Source organism: Grampus griseus (genome assembly GCF_964374135.1).
Source record: "Grampus griseus genome assembly, chromosome: 20".
Classification (NCBI taxonomy): Eukaryota; Metazoa; Chordata; class Mammalia; order Artiodactyla; family Delphinidae; genus Grampus; species Grampus griseus.
Window position 1 is genome coordinate 52,020,199 of NC_139014.1, and position 14,261 is coordinate 52,034,459.

Sequence of the window (14,261 nt, forward strand, 5' to 3'; positions counted from 1 at the left end):
GAGATTAATGTGGTTTAAAGCTTGAGGCTGGGACTTCACTGGTGGTCCAGTGGTAAAGAATCTGCCTTACAATGCAGGGAACGCGGGTTCAGTCCTTGGTCAGGGGACTAAAATCCCACATGCCATGGGGCAACTAAGCTTGCGCGCCACAACTAGAGAGAAGCCCACGCACCACAACAAAGATCCCGTGTGCTGCAACTAAGACCCGACACAGCCAAAAATAAATTAAATAAATAAATAATAAATAAATCTTTAAAAAAAGACTAGAGGCCATGTTCGAATTGAGTCTTTTCTAAGGTACAAACCATTTGAATCTATGTGATTTGGAACAGTTTCAAAAACCCTCTATTAGCAGAGAGCAACTTTATGAAAAATGACCCAAGGGAGGCTTTCAAGACAAGAATTACTTTGTTCAGCAGAGGCTATCTGAGCAGAAAGGAAATTTCACTTTTCTTACTGTTAAAATGACATTCTATCAATGTCTCTAAGGAAGGCTGGTTTCACCTTCCCCGGGGCTGCTCTGTAGCTACCCTCTGTTTTATGGCCTATTTCCTTGTGGTTTCGTTTTTTTGCTGTCTTTTAAAAAACCCCTAATACGGGCTTCCCTGGTGGCGCAGTGGTTGAGAGTCCGCCTGCCGATGCAGGGGACACGGGTTCGTGCCCCGGTCCGGAAAGATCCCACATGCCGCGAAGTGGCTGGGCCCGTGAGCCATGGCCGCTGAGCCTGCGCGTCCGGAGCCTGTGCTCTGCAACGGGAGAGGCCGCAACAGTGCGAGGCCCGCGTATCGCAAAAAAAAAAAAAAAAACAGAAACCTAATACTAGAAGTACTTTGAACTTAGTAGTCAGAACAAGATTGTTTAATTAAAAACTAGAAATAGTACCATTATAACTGGGATGACTCATCTGGGACTTCATTTTAAATATATAATAGACAAGAGGAGGTTCATAAGCTCAGTGTAGACCAAAGTGCAGAACCAAATGCACTCTTTTTCCCCCAGCAGATCAGACTTAAATTCATTAAACATGGCATGGAAGACCAGCAGCCTAATGCAAATGTACAGATTTCTTCTCTTAGTGATTTTATTTCTGCCACATGAGATGACAAGTAAGTTAATACTTTTGGGCTTCTTTTTAAATGAAGAAAATTTCAGATTATAAAATGATTGGGGGCTTTGGGAAAATACAGAATCCAAACTGGAATGATTACACAGTTGGTATGGCTCAGAGTACAGAAGTCAGATAAAACAGTGAAAAATTAAGTGGAAAAATATTTTTATGGTTCTGATATTATAAGACAGGGTTGAAGTATTTTATTCTCTCCAGAGCCACAGCCAGAATTTTCCTACATTTTAATGCATTTCATTACTAATCATACCTAAAATAAACCTCTGCTCTTTATCTGAGCGTACAACATACACGAAAATCTTTTCTATGTTTGCTCCCCACCCCAACCTGGAAATACCTTTTTCCTTCTTGATTCAAAAAGTGATAAGCAGTCACTGTAATATAAGTTAGGAAATATATAAAAGAATAAAGAAAAGTAAAAATCCCCCCAAATCCCATCATCAAGAGATAACCACTCAACGTTTTGATGTATATTCTTCCAGGTTTTAAAAAAATGCTAGGCAGCAATCACCAGTAGTTCATGCTTTTTACAGGAAAAGTTAACGCATTTACAGAATATATTAACAAATGATACACAGGGGGCAAGTTTGTGGCAGCTAAAGTCATTTTTTAGCTTTGTTACTTGCTTCTAAATGAGGAAAGTACAAACTGAAATTTAGGTATGTTACAATGGATTTCTAAAAATCAGAGGTAAAAATTAACTGCTGTATATCCTAATCATCCACCCCACAACAACAGCTTTACCACACAAACCACAGATGTTTAAACATCTTATTGTACTACACTGTCAGTATAACAGCGAAACATCAGATATACAAAACCAAATTTGTCTATAATCCCATCATCTAATCAAAAATGTTTTCAAAGTAGCTTTTGCCCATATGCATATTCAATTTTGATATATTTATAGGAATTGTTAGAGACGTACTTTACATTCTGCCTATTCACCTAATATTATGTCTTAAATATTTTTCCATTTTGCTCTTTCTTTCTCCTTTGTATTTCCCCACTCCCATCCCCTTACTATGCTATTTCCAAGCACTTGAAATAAACAATTTAGATCTGGTAACTATTTCTCCACCGTTTTCTCTATTTTTATCCATCCTAGTCAATATATAGATAGGATTTTCCCAAGACTTGTCCATATATATATATGTATACATATATATATATGTATATGTGTGTGCATGTGTGTGTGTGTGTGTTTGTGTGTATAGATGGGGTAATTCCATACATATTGTTTTCTAACCCAGTGGTTCTCAAACTTCTCTGCATACTAGAATCACCTGGGAGCTTTTTAAAAACCCCAGTGCCCAGGTTACACTAATATTAATTAGTCAGAACGTCTGGGGGTGGGAGCCAGGCATGAGTACATTTTTGAAGATCCCCAGATGATTCCAATGTGCAGCAAAATTTGGTAACCCTCATTTTTTAACCTTTTCCTTTTTTAAATTAATAATCCTTTTTCGATCTTTTCCTTGTAAAATCGCATAGCTCAATATGACTATTTTTAATCATTGCAGAGCATTTCATTGTACCGATGTAACATATTTAACCAATTCTCTAATTATGGTCATTTAGATTGTTCACTCTATCTTAATAGTTTCTTCCTGCACTCCCAGGTTCTGTTTTAACCGTGAATGGTAAAACTGAAAACTATATTCTGGACACTGAGCCTGGCCTCGAAGAATCTCTGAACTGTGCTGTTCAAAACCATACCAGAGAAGAAGAACTTCTCTGGTACCGCGAAGATGGGAGAGTGGATTTGAAATCTGGAAACAAAATCAACTCAAGCTCTGTCTGTGTCACTTCCATCAGTGAAAATGACAACGGCATCACCTTTACCTGCAAGCTGAGGAGGAATCAGTCGACATCCATCTCAGTGGTGCTGAATGTCATTTGTGAGTGAGGGGAAAGAAACTGCTAGTTAGTCTGTGTTGTGTGTACTACACTAAGTGGTAGATGAAATCTGGGTCTAAAGAGTATGTGTATTTTAACATTTGCTTGATACTGCCCAATTGCCCTATTTATGATCCCACAACATTGCATGAGGGTGCCTGTTTCCCACACCCTCATGAGCCTGAGTATCCTCAAGCGCTAAGAATCTGCCAGCCTGACTTGAAATTTTATTTTCATTTTCTAAATCAGGAATGAGGGTGTTCACCTTTTCGTAAATGCATTAGCTTTTCACGGTTCTTGTCTGCAAAATGCTTGCTCATGTCCTTTACCCATTTTTCTATTAGGTTATTTGCCTTTTTCTTATTGATTTGTATAAGCGCTTTGTACATTAAGGAAATTAGCCTTTTATCATTTTGAATGATAAGTATTTCGTCTATTCATTTTATTTTTATTTTAATTTTATTTTATTTTTTTATTTTTTTGCGGTACGCGGGCCTTTCACTGTTGTGGCCTCTCCCGTCGCAGAGCACAGGCTCCGGACGCGCAGCCTCAGTGGCCATGGCTCACGGACCCATCCGCTCCGCAGCATGTGGGATCTTCCCGGACCGGGGCACGAACCCGTGTCCCCTGCATTGGCAGGCGGACTCTCAACCACTGCGCCACCAGGGAAGCCCCTCGTCTATTTATTTCTGACATTTTAAAATAGTTCTTTTTTTTTTTTGCCATATTGAAATTTTAAATGTTTGTGTATTTAAAATTACCAATCTTTTCTTTCTTAAACGTTTTTCTAGCTTTTGTGTTCTACTTAGAAAGATATTCATTGGCAATCTTTTAACATCACCTTAAACTCTCAAAGGTGAAGCTCTTTGATATTTGGGTTCCAGGTACTGGTAAGCCATTGGTGGAACTATCTGAGGTTAGTCGTCCTCCGAATGAGTCTACGGAGGTGATCACGTAGGTGGTTTGGGTGGAAAACTGGTTCTACGTGAGGGGGGTGTGGATAGTGTGTGGTGAGGGGTGATGTGAGTAAGGGTGATAATATGGTGTGGTCTGGTAGAAAGAGCTCTGGACTTGGAACCTAGTAATAAAATGTCAAAGCCATTTGATCCCATGAGCTCAGCAAACTTTTCTGTGAAAAATTGATGCCATTGTTCCTGAGATAAAAGGGTGGGGAAAATGCCAAGGAATCCAGTACTGGAATCTGCTGGTATCCTGCAGCTTGGGCTTCCAGAGTGAATCACTTACATGTTTCTGGGCAAAGGAGCTTTGCTTTTTATTTCCTATGAATTGATAAAATGTGATTTTTAACAAGCTATCTCTTGGCGACTTTGTTAGAATCCAAGACTATCAGCATACCTTGGAGCTTTTGTAATCCTTATAAAATGACAGACAAGAAAACTGAGGCCCAGAATGAAGGCCCTAATTATCACATCTGGAACTGAGAACAGAAAACAAATCCCCAGGCTCCTAATCTAGTGCTCTTCCCACTGTAACCTTCTCAAGAGAGACGCAGTAGAAATGCTGATAATATGATTCAGTGGCTTAAAAAAATGATTTTCAGTTTCCCAGCCTGATTCCACATTTAATATTATCATCGTTGCACATATATAGAAAAAAAACCCAGTTGGTCAGTGATTCATAGTGACAATAACTGACACAAACTCATCAATCAATAAATTAAGATAAAGTCATAAAGTGACAAGAATATCATGTACAATCTTGAGTATTATGGATTATTGTTATAAATGGCAGACCAAGAACTCAATGGAAACTTGATAATACACTATTTGAGGAGGGTGTGCAGAAACTTCTTTTATAATGTTGTTGCTGAAAGTATAAATTGAGACCACCTCTTTCGCAATACCTATCAAAATTTAAAGTGCACCTACCCTATGACCCAGCGTTTCTGCTTTGAGATGTTAACCTTAGAGAAATACGTGCACATATGCGTAAAGAGACATATACAAGGATTTTTTTGGACTTTTCCTTTTAGATTTTATTTAAATATTTGCTAAACATCTGGTCACATTTTTCTCCTTGTTTTTGCTTTTAGTCTTTAGATTATAGTCACTACACAGGGTTCTGTCCTGAGCCCATACTTTTTTTTACAAGGATGTTTATTGAAGCACTGTTTAGCATCTTAAAATGAAAATAACCTGATGCCCATCAAAATAAAATAATTAAAGAGTCAGATATTATACTATAGCACTCTAAAAGCAATGAGCTGGAATTATGTGGTTCAACATGAATATATCTCAAAGCGTGCAATTGTTGAGAGAGTGAAGTCTTTTATGTAAACACTTCTCACCCTCCTAGAATAATACAATATATTTCCTATGGGAATATCATATGTATTTTTAAAATACTATTTAAAAAAAAAAAGATCTGCAAGTATTTACATCAAACTCATAGCACTGGGTGTCTCTGGGGAGTCAGGAAGTGACCAGGATGGAGTCAAGGAGGACCTTAACTTTATCTGAAATGTACTAATACTTTTAAAAGGGAATGCTCATGTAGAGCCGATATGCTTAAAAATTAATTTTAAATAGTTAAATAAAAAGGAACAACTATCTGAATACCATATAACATTCTTGTTGGACATGAATACAGAATTCAAACACATTCCAAAGAGCAATAAAATGTCATTCTTCTGAGAGAGCTATTAATAGCACAGCCTACTCAGGGTCTAATTATTCAGCGTGCAGATTATACAAGCTCCTTTTTTCCCTCCTTCTCTGCGTCTATCTCTTTCCTACTGCCCACTTTTCATGCATTTTATTACTCTTCTGTACCTTGGCCAAAAAAATGCAAGGAGCATGGAGAAGAGGGGAGAGTCAGTTCAGCCATTTCTCCCCCTAGATGTTGGAAAGCCCTGGTGGTAGTAAGGGTTGGAATCATTTGGTGAAGATAAATGTGTTTGACAATCTATGGGTCTACAGATGTCCTTATCATGACGGGAATAAGAAGTTGCTCACACAGAAGGTTGAGTGGGACTCAAGGTTATGCTCACCTTCCATGGATGCCAGAGTTGCCACGACTGGAGTGCCTTCTGATAGAAGGACATTATTTCTAGAAGATCATTGAGGAAATGCAAATATGCGTTGGTAAATCTCTGGCCAGGACAAGTATGGTTATTGTTCCGTGTGTTACAAATTGTCTACTTAATACAGATTCATTATTATATACATTTGTTTCATGGTTTATCTTCCCCACCACATTAAAAGTGCTATTAAGTTTGAAACTGGATGTATGTTATTTACCATTGTACCCCTGGTTCCTAGCCCAGTGCTTGCCATACAGTAGGTACTCAATAAATTTTTGTCAAATAAATGAATGACTACATGAGATAGACTGAAGGGACATCTTGAACACCGGCAATAAACTACTGCTTATCTGCTAATTAAACTTAAATGCTTGCGTCTTGCAGTTCCTCCTCTCCTAAGTGGAAACGACTTCCAAACAGCTGAGGAAGGCAGTGATGTGAAGTTGGTTTGCAATGTGAAATCCAACCCCCAGCCTCAAATGATGTGGTACAAAAACAGTGGCTTCTTGAATTTAGAGAAAAACCATCACCAAATCCAACAGACAAGTGAGTATCTTCAACTGTCAATCACCAAAGTCAAGAAATCTGACAATGGAACCTACAGCTGTATTGCAAATTCACTTATAGAAACGAAGACCAAGGACTTTCACCTTATTGTCAAAGGTAACTCTATTGTTTATTTACTGAAATATAGTTGATTTACCATATTATGTTAGTTTCAGATGTACAGCATAGTGACTTAATATTTTTATAGATTATACTCCCTTTCACATTATTACAAAACAATGGCTATATTTCCCAGTGTTGTACAATATATCCTTGTTGCTTACACACAGAGTTTGTATCTCATAGTCCTATAGCCCTATCTTGCCCCTCTCTCCTTCCCTCTCCTCACTGGTATCCACTAGTTTGTTTTCTATATCTGTGAGTCTGTTTCTGTTTTGTTTTATACATTCATTTATTTTTTTTCCACATATAAGTGATAACATACAGTATTTGTCTTTCTCTGTCAAATCGACAGAGAGCGTAATACTTTTGCGGTCCATCCACAAAGGTAACTCTTTTTTTTTTTTTTTTTTTTTTTTTTTGCGGTACGCGGGCCTCTCACTGCTGTGTCCTCTCCCGTTGCGGAGCACAGGCTCCGGACGCGCAGGCTCAGCGGCCATGGCTCACGGGCCCAGCCGCTCCGCGCCATGTGGGATCTTCCCACACCGGGGCACGAACCCGCGTCCCCTGCATCGGCAGGCGGACTCTCAACCACTGCGCCACCAGGGAAGCCCGGTAACTCTTTTTTTAAGTAACATCTAAAATAGTACAAAACTCAGAGAGATGCTCAGTAAATATTTTTTGCGACAACTAATGATGATGACAATTATGATTAGTAGCTAGGATTTTCTTTGGAGAATTATCTCGATCCAAGGAATTCTAGTTGTTTCTTTTAGGGGAATTATTCCCATTCCATATAGGATACTGCTTTTTGAGCAAAGGTCCTTTTCTAGAATCAAGTAGTAGAAGACAGTTCTGTTTGGCTTTTATGGAGGAGTATTTCCATGAATTTTCCTAGGCAACAAGGTTTGTAGGAACTGGACTTTTTTTTTTTTATTTGCCTGTGTTGGGTCTTCATTGCTGCGCACGGGCTTTCTCTAGTTGCGGCGAGCGGGGGCTACTCTTCGTTGCGGTGCGTGGGCTTCTCATTGCGGTGGCTTCTCTTGTTGTGGAGCACAGGCCCTAGGCGCGCAGGCTTCAGTAGTTGTGGCACGCGGACTCAGTAGTTGTGGCTTGCAGGCTCTAGAGCGCAGGCTCGGTAGTCGTGGCACACGGGCTTGGTTGCTCCTCGGCATGTGGGATCTTCCCGGACTAGGGTTGGAACCCATGTTCCCTGCGTGGGCAGGCGGATTCTTAACCACTGCGCCACCAGGGAAATCCAGAACTGGACTTTTGAGTTAACAGCTTAGTGACAAACGGAAGAGAAGTCATAAACACATAGAGGAAAAATATACTGACTAGATAAGAAAACAGATCTATAAAATCACTCCTAACTCTGAAATTGTAACCTATAGGCTAATCAGAAAAGTGAGTGAGGGAGAATGGGGGAAACAGCTTCTTTCTCTTGGCTTCATACTTCTTCTACCCAGGTTTATGATCTCTGCAATAACAAGGAACAAAAGAAGCTCCACGTGTCTTTCCCTCCTCTTATTTCTCACTCATACAGAAAGAGGAAGGCGAGATACCTGGAGAGGCAGATGCAGATAATGCTCACGCACACATTTCCTGGTCTGGGGCCAGGATGCTAGAAGCAGCCGAACAAGCTGAGGCTCCCACATCTTGTTAGAACATCACTCACTTTGTCATTTGCCTCTCTGTGCCACTCATTGCCTTTCTTGCCAGTCCTCAGGAAGCCAATTGAACCCCAGCCAGAAGCGTTGGACGTGTGACCATAGGGCTTCTTATTACTGTACCAATAGAGTGGCTGGTGGGTAGGAAGGGCTGCCAGTTGAATGCCCATCACTGTGATTACTGGTGCTTTCAGTAATTTCTCCTGCAGAACAGTGACAGTATGCCCAGGGGCTACTTGCTTTAAAAACCAAACCCACGGGCTTCCCTGGTGGCGCAGTGGTTGAGAGTCCGCCTGCTGATGCAGGGGACACGGGTTCGTGCCCCGGTCCGGGAGGATCCCACATGCTGCGGAGTGGCTGGGCCCGTGTGCCGTGGCCGCTGAGCCTGCGCGTCCAGAGCCTGTGCTCCGCAACGCGAGAGGCCACAAGAGTGAGAGCCCCGTGTACCGCAAAAAAAAAAAAAAGAAGAAAAGAAAAACAAACAAAAAACCCCACCAAACCCACAAACTCTTGGTTAAGAAGGAATCATAATTGCTCTATGTCACATTAAACATACAGCTTGTGTGGCAAGCAGGATGCCAGCTTGGCAAATTAGCTTTCATGGGCAGAATCCTGTTTGGGGTTGAGCTCTTCCAAACCAACTGGTTTTTCTCATTTCTTCCTGCGTTATTACTTGCCTGGCTATTGGCTGCCTTAGGAGCATAAGCACTCCGATGCTGGTGCTCAGGCTAAATGCCAGGTTTGCCATGAGCTCTCCCAGCTTCACCGCTCAGTGGGGTAGTTTATAAATGAGGCTGTGCAAAGTGAGAAATGACATCACGGATCTTTTCTTGAGCACAAGATTTTAGCCACGTGTTGAGATTATTTTACCGTAATGAATATGGGCTGGGTTGGGTTGGGGGGAAATACCAGATCTGGTTATAAATAAGAGAGTAAAGGGAAGAGATGCAGTTACACTTTCCAAACTCACTTTCAACAGAAACTTGGAATCCAAAGTGAGCCAGTGGGTCAGGCAGTTTATTTCAGTTTGTTTATGGACTGAAAGCTGTCACGTGTGGCTTCATTTTATTCAGCTTGGTAAAAATATTCTGATCTGTGACTGAGTTCTGATTTTTTCCCCCAACTGTACCACCTTTGCCTCTCCTTCATTTTGACATCTTTCCTTGGCACTATAAGTTCATGGGGTCCCCAGTAAGATGCCCTTTGGTGTGTCCCAGGGCTGGCTATTACAGAGTCAGGGTTTACAAGAAGTCCCAGGGACTTTCCTGGTGGTCCAGTGGCTAAGACTCTGTGCTGCCAATGCAGGGGGCCCGGGTTCAATCCCTGGTCGGGGAACTAGATCCCACATGCTGCAACTAAAGATCCCACATGCCGCAACTAAGACCCAGTGCAGCCAAATAAATAAATATTTTTTAAAAAAAAAAAAAAAGAAAGAAATCCCATTGAGAAGAGCTTCTCCAGAGGGTTGGTGTCACCCACACCGTCATGAGAATAATTTTTAGCAACAGCCAAAAGAAAGCAAAAGTAAAGGATGCTTAATCTACTCCCTAAAATTATCCTGAGCCGGACACATAATGGAGAAGACAATAGTTGAAAGGTAAATAGTGTGTCATACAATTATGGAGGGATAAACCCCATGTCATAATCTTGAGGCATATAGGGCTTGGGCTTTGAAATTAGATTAATCAAAAGTCTTCTCTTCCCCTTCTCTCTTCCTTTCACCCTTCATATACTATCTCGTAACACTTTGTCCTTTACAACACTATCTCAATCTGCAGCAGTTTTTTTTTTTTAATGTCAGTCTCTCCCACTAGAATATGAGCTCCTCAGACACAGGAGCCTTCCATGCCTGTCCTATTTTTTCAGGGCTAAGAACAGCACCTAACACACAGTAGTCATTTAGCAAAAATCTATTGATTTCATTCACTCTACAAACTCAATTATACAATAAATAGCACACTCTTTATTTCCTATAAATTCCAAAAATTTTATCTTAGCCATGATTGGAGACCCTTTCCCTCCTAGGGTGGCATCAGAATCCAGGAGCTTAGACAGAGTCATTTAAATACCTTTGTTGACCTTAGCACTCTTACTTTTGTACGTTTCACCCCATATCAAATATATTAACATGAAGTATTAAGTATACTTTTTGGCTGTAAAAATTTGAAAGGGTATTTAAAACTTGCATACATTTAAAATTTTTCTATAAATAAGTTATTAATTTGGTTCTTAAGTTTTAAATGTTATTATTATTATTTAACAGTTCGGTGATAGTCGACACAAAGTTACATTTTATAGATGCTTAAACATTTATGCATTTTGATTAACTTTGCCACTTTATTTTCATATTTTGGAGCCAATACTTTTTTTTCCAGTCTCAAATATTTTCATAGGCTCTTGGAAAGCTTACAAGCACAGGGACTGCACCTATAGTACAAAATGGCTCTGAGCTTACCTGGTGTTCACAAAACAAGGGAATGGGCTTTCACTTCTAGGTGGCTGGTGTCTTCCTAGCCCAAATTAGAAGTAGACTCTCTGTTCTTCCATATCATTCAGGCAAAGATAAAAATCTTTGCCAAGATTGGGAAGGCTGATGCTTAGAGTTCTACTTTCCTAGGGGCAGGCACTATGCAATCACCCTGTATAATGTCTTGTCACCTACCTGGGGCACAATCACAGCACAGCTACAAGGGTCCCACTGTTCCTCCCTCCTTAGTCCAGCAGCTTCCTCACCTTTTCTGTTCTTCCTCTTAAAACCTTCCTGCCTCTCTCTCTCCTTCGAGGATACCTCCCAACATCTTTCAGGCTTTTCAAATGGCAGGAAAAAGCATTGATTTCAGCTTACTTCTGCTTTCCGCATGGCAAAAATTATGGATCAAGCACAAAATGATCTGACTTTGGGGAGTTATTCATATTATAATAAATTATCCTTCCAAAGAGGAGTGGATTCAAAGCCTGTCTCTGCTAGTTACTAGTTCTGTGACTTTGGACAAGTAAACTCAAAGCCCCCGGTTCCTCGCCTATAAAAAAGAATGATAATAAAATTCTTCAGGACTGTTTGGAGAATTTAATTAAGAGGAAAAATGTTAAGTGCAAGGCACCGTGGCTGGGACATACTAGAAGTACATAAATTAGAAGCATATAAATGTTAACTTTCTCGTTTCCTGTGTTTGCACTTCCAACAGATAAAGCTTCATCTGTACCAATAGAACCCATTATTGCTGCAGGTATTGTGGTCTTTCTGACCTTGTTATTTGGACTGATTGCCAGAAGAAAAAGAATGATGAAGGTATCTAAGTATTCTAAGCTAAAAAGTCATCTAAACAAAAGCAGAGAACTGGCTATATAAGTGACTATAGAATTAGGAACCATACTTGAACGATCTGGTCTCTCTCCCATGAGATCTAAAATGGAAGTTGCTTAAGGGAATAAAATTGTACATCTATTATGAGTACAGCTTTACGAAGAATAGAGTAGAAGGATAGAAGTGCATGTGGACAAGACCTGAATGAAAATAGCTGTGGTGTTAGAAGTAGGTGCTGATTTTTCTTCCTTTTAAATTTCTCTTTATTGTTGCTATGGTTCCTTTGGTACAATAAATAAATAAATATAGAGGCGCATCTGCTCTGGATTCAGAGATCTGTGTGAAAAAGACGGCACTTACTGCTCACCTCTTGAGTACAGCCACATGCCCTGGCTGTGGTGGGCTGGAGTTTGAATTGTTGAATGGTTAACCTTGCTGGTTAGCATGATGCAGAGGACCTGCATGCATAGGTTAATGCTATGCATTTGCCTCCACCAGTTAATCCAGTGCCAAAGGCAGGCAAATGTGGCAGAAAGCCTCTAAGGAAAGGCCAGTGTGGAATTACCTTTTCTTAGGTTAAATAAAAATGATTAATGTGGTCAAAGAAATAAGACCTCGACCAGTGCAGAGGTGGCTGTATTGCCAGCCACCTCTGTATTGGTATGTATTTTTCTACATAGACGATTAACAGACGTTTGGGTTTCCGGTCCCTTGAGCCACCTTGATGCATTCAAAATGTTTATGCGTGGGCCTTAGCAAAACAGGCAAATTCATTGCCCTTGTCCTGTTTGCTTTTAGCTCTGCGTAAAGGATACAGATCTTCAAAGCAGAACAGCTCTGTAAGTACTCTGGGCTGGGGTCAACGATTTTCCATAAGCAGATGGGTAGCAGTCAGTGGTGTGCATCATAAAGCCCATCCTGGGCAAACTCCTCCTGAGATGGAAGGTGCTAGAAGGTGAAGTGGTTCAGAGGAGAATGGAGGGTGGAGGAGAATCTGCCTCCCCTTTAGAGGAAGACAGGTGAGGCTAGGTTGGAAGGTTGCTTGGAACTGACCACACCTTTGGTCTTGAGCCTACTCTTTCTTTAAGCAATTTCAGGCTAATTCTTGTGCAAACTGCCTTTTATCGCCACACAATGTAAATGTCTGAGAGAGCTTACCCTGGGGGAAGCCACTGCTGCATTCTCCTTCACAACCAGGTCAGAAGCCACATTCCTCATCCTAAATACCGCCTCCTCTTTGGAGCTTCCTTTAGACTGTTGGCTCCAGCATACCTGAAGTGGGCAGTGGCTAAAAAGAACAGAGGCATACTTTCCAAGAGTATGAATTTTGTTTTGATTTTTTTTCTTAGTGTTATGATCACCTTTATAATTAATTTCTTGATTCATTTCAGATGAAAAAGCCAAGATGACATCTAATACGGCAAGAGTTTTGCATCAGGACCTCCTTGATTTATGTAGTCCCGTCTGTATTTATTGCTATTACTAAGTTCATTCCTGTCAGATTGTCAGAGGTTATGAAGAAGTGTTTCATTAAGCACTTAGAAGTAGTTATTATGACTAATTTAATATACTTGCAAGAACACTTTCAGGAAGAAAGCTGTAAAGATTGAAAGATAAGATTTTTAAAGTCTTCTCCTTGAAGGATATGTCAATTAATTGAAATTTGTCCTGAAAAGATTGGTAACCATTTACATTTAGTGTGTATTCTTCTAGGTAGGAGATTAACAGACATTTGGGTTTCACAAATCAGTACACTACCAAAAAAAACTGGGGGATGGGGGCAACATAGAGGGATCAATTTCTAAAGTTGCCAAGGAAACACATAAGTAATATCAATTATATCTACCTTCACTGTCATTTCAAAAAAGAAATGTTCTAGGACTAAAAAAGGAAGGATATAATCTCAGAATATAAAGTACTCCTTTAAATGGAAAAAATTCAGTATTATAAAAAACAACATATGTCCTTATTTTTCTCATCTTACCGTGGTTGACAGTCACAAACTTTGTGAGTTTTGTGTGGTGAGGAAGATGAAAACGGCAGGGGACAGGGGATAGCATGTTTGTTTCCTAGTATCCTTTGTTCTTTTTGCATAGTCATTTGCATAGATCCAGCGATATTATGAATCAGCCTGTACTCTTCTCATATACGTTAATTTAAAATTGCAGCTCTCTTATTATTTATCGCTGACTTTCCCCACTTCCATTCTTCATTTTTTTCCCTGTAAGAGTCTCTGCTTCAGTTTCCCACACAGCTGGGGTGGGTTATAGGGAGAGGCAGCCTTGGCCAGAAGCACCCTTGATTGTCTCTGCTGTGCTCTCACTCTATCTTAGAAAAAAAAATTTTTGTCTAATGTTGCAGGAGCTAAATGTGCCACAGTGAAAGAGAAAGAGAGAGAGCTGCTTGCTGTCAGACAGGTGGTTAAAATCCCTTTATTGCCTTAGAAGCAAAGAGAAGAAATGAGCAGAATGTATTAAATCTTAACAGTGTTTTGTTTCTAAGAAGAACAGACACATCCTCCTGTTAGGCTCCTCTTTGCTTCCTTGGAAACGT

The 14,261-nt window shown here is 40.2% G+C and overlaps 1 protein-coding gene across 1 annotated transcript; it reads left to right on the plus strand.

Moving 5' to 3' along the window:
- Positions 1 to 1,024: 1,024 nt before the first annotated feature.
- On the plus strand, positions 1,025 to 13,117 carry TMIGD1 (transmembrane and immunoglobulin domain containing 1; the record flags this gene model as incomplete). Its single annotated transcript, XM_082678972.1, has 5 exons — positions 1,025 to 1,106; positions 2,749 to 3,027; positions 6,453 to 6,731; positions 12,507 to 12,547; positions 13,100 to 13,117. The coding sequence occupies 5 exons, from the start codon at positions 1,025 to 1,027 to the stop codon at positions 13,115 to 13,117; spliced, it is 699 nt and encodes a 232-aa protein (XP_082535098.1).
- Between the last annotated feature and the right edge of the window lie 1,144 nt (positions 13,118 to 14,261).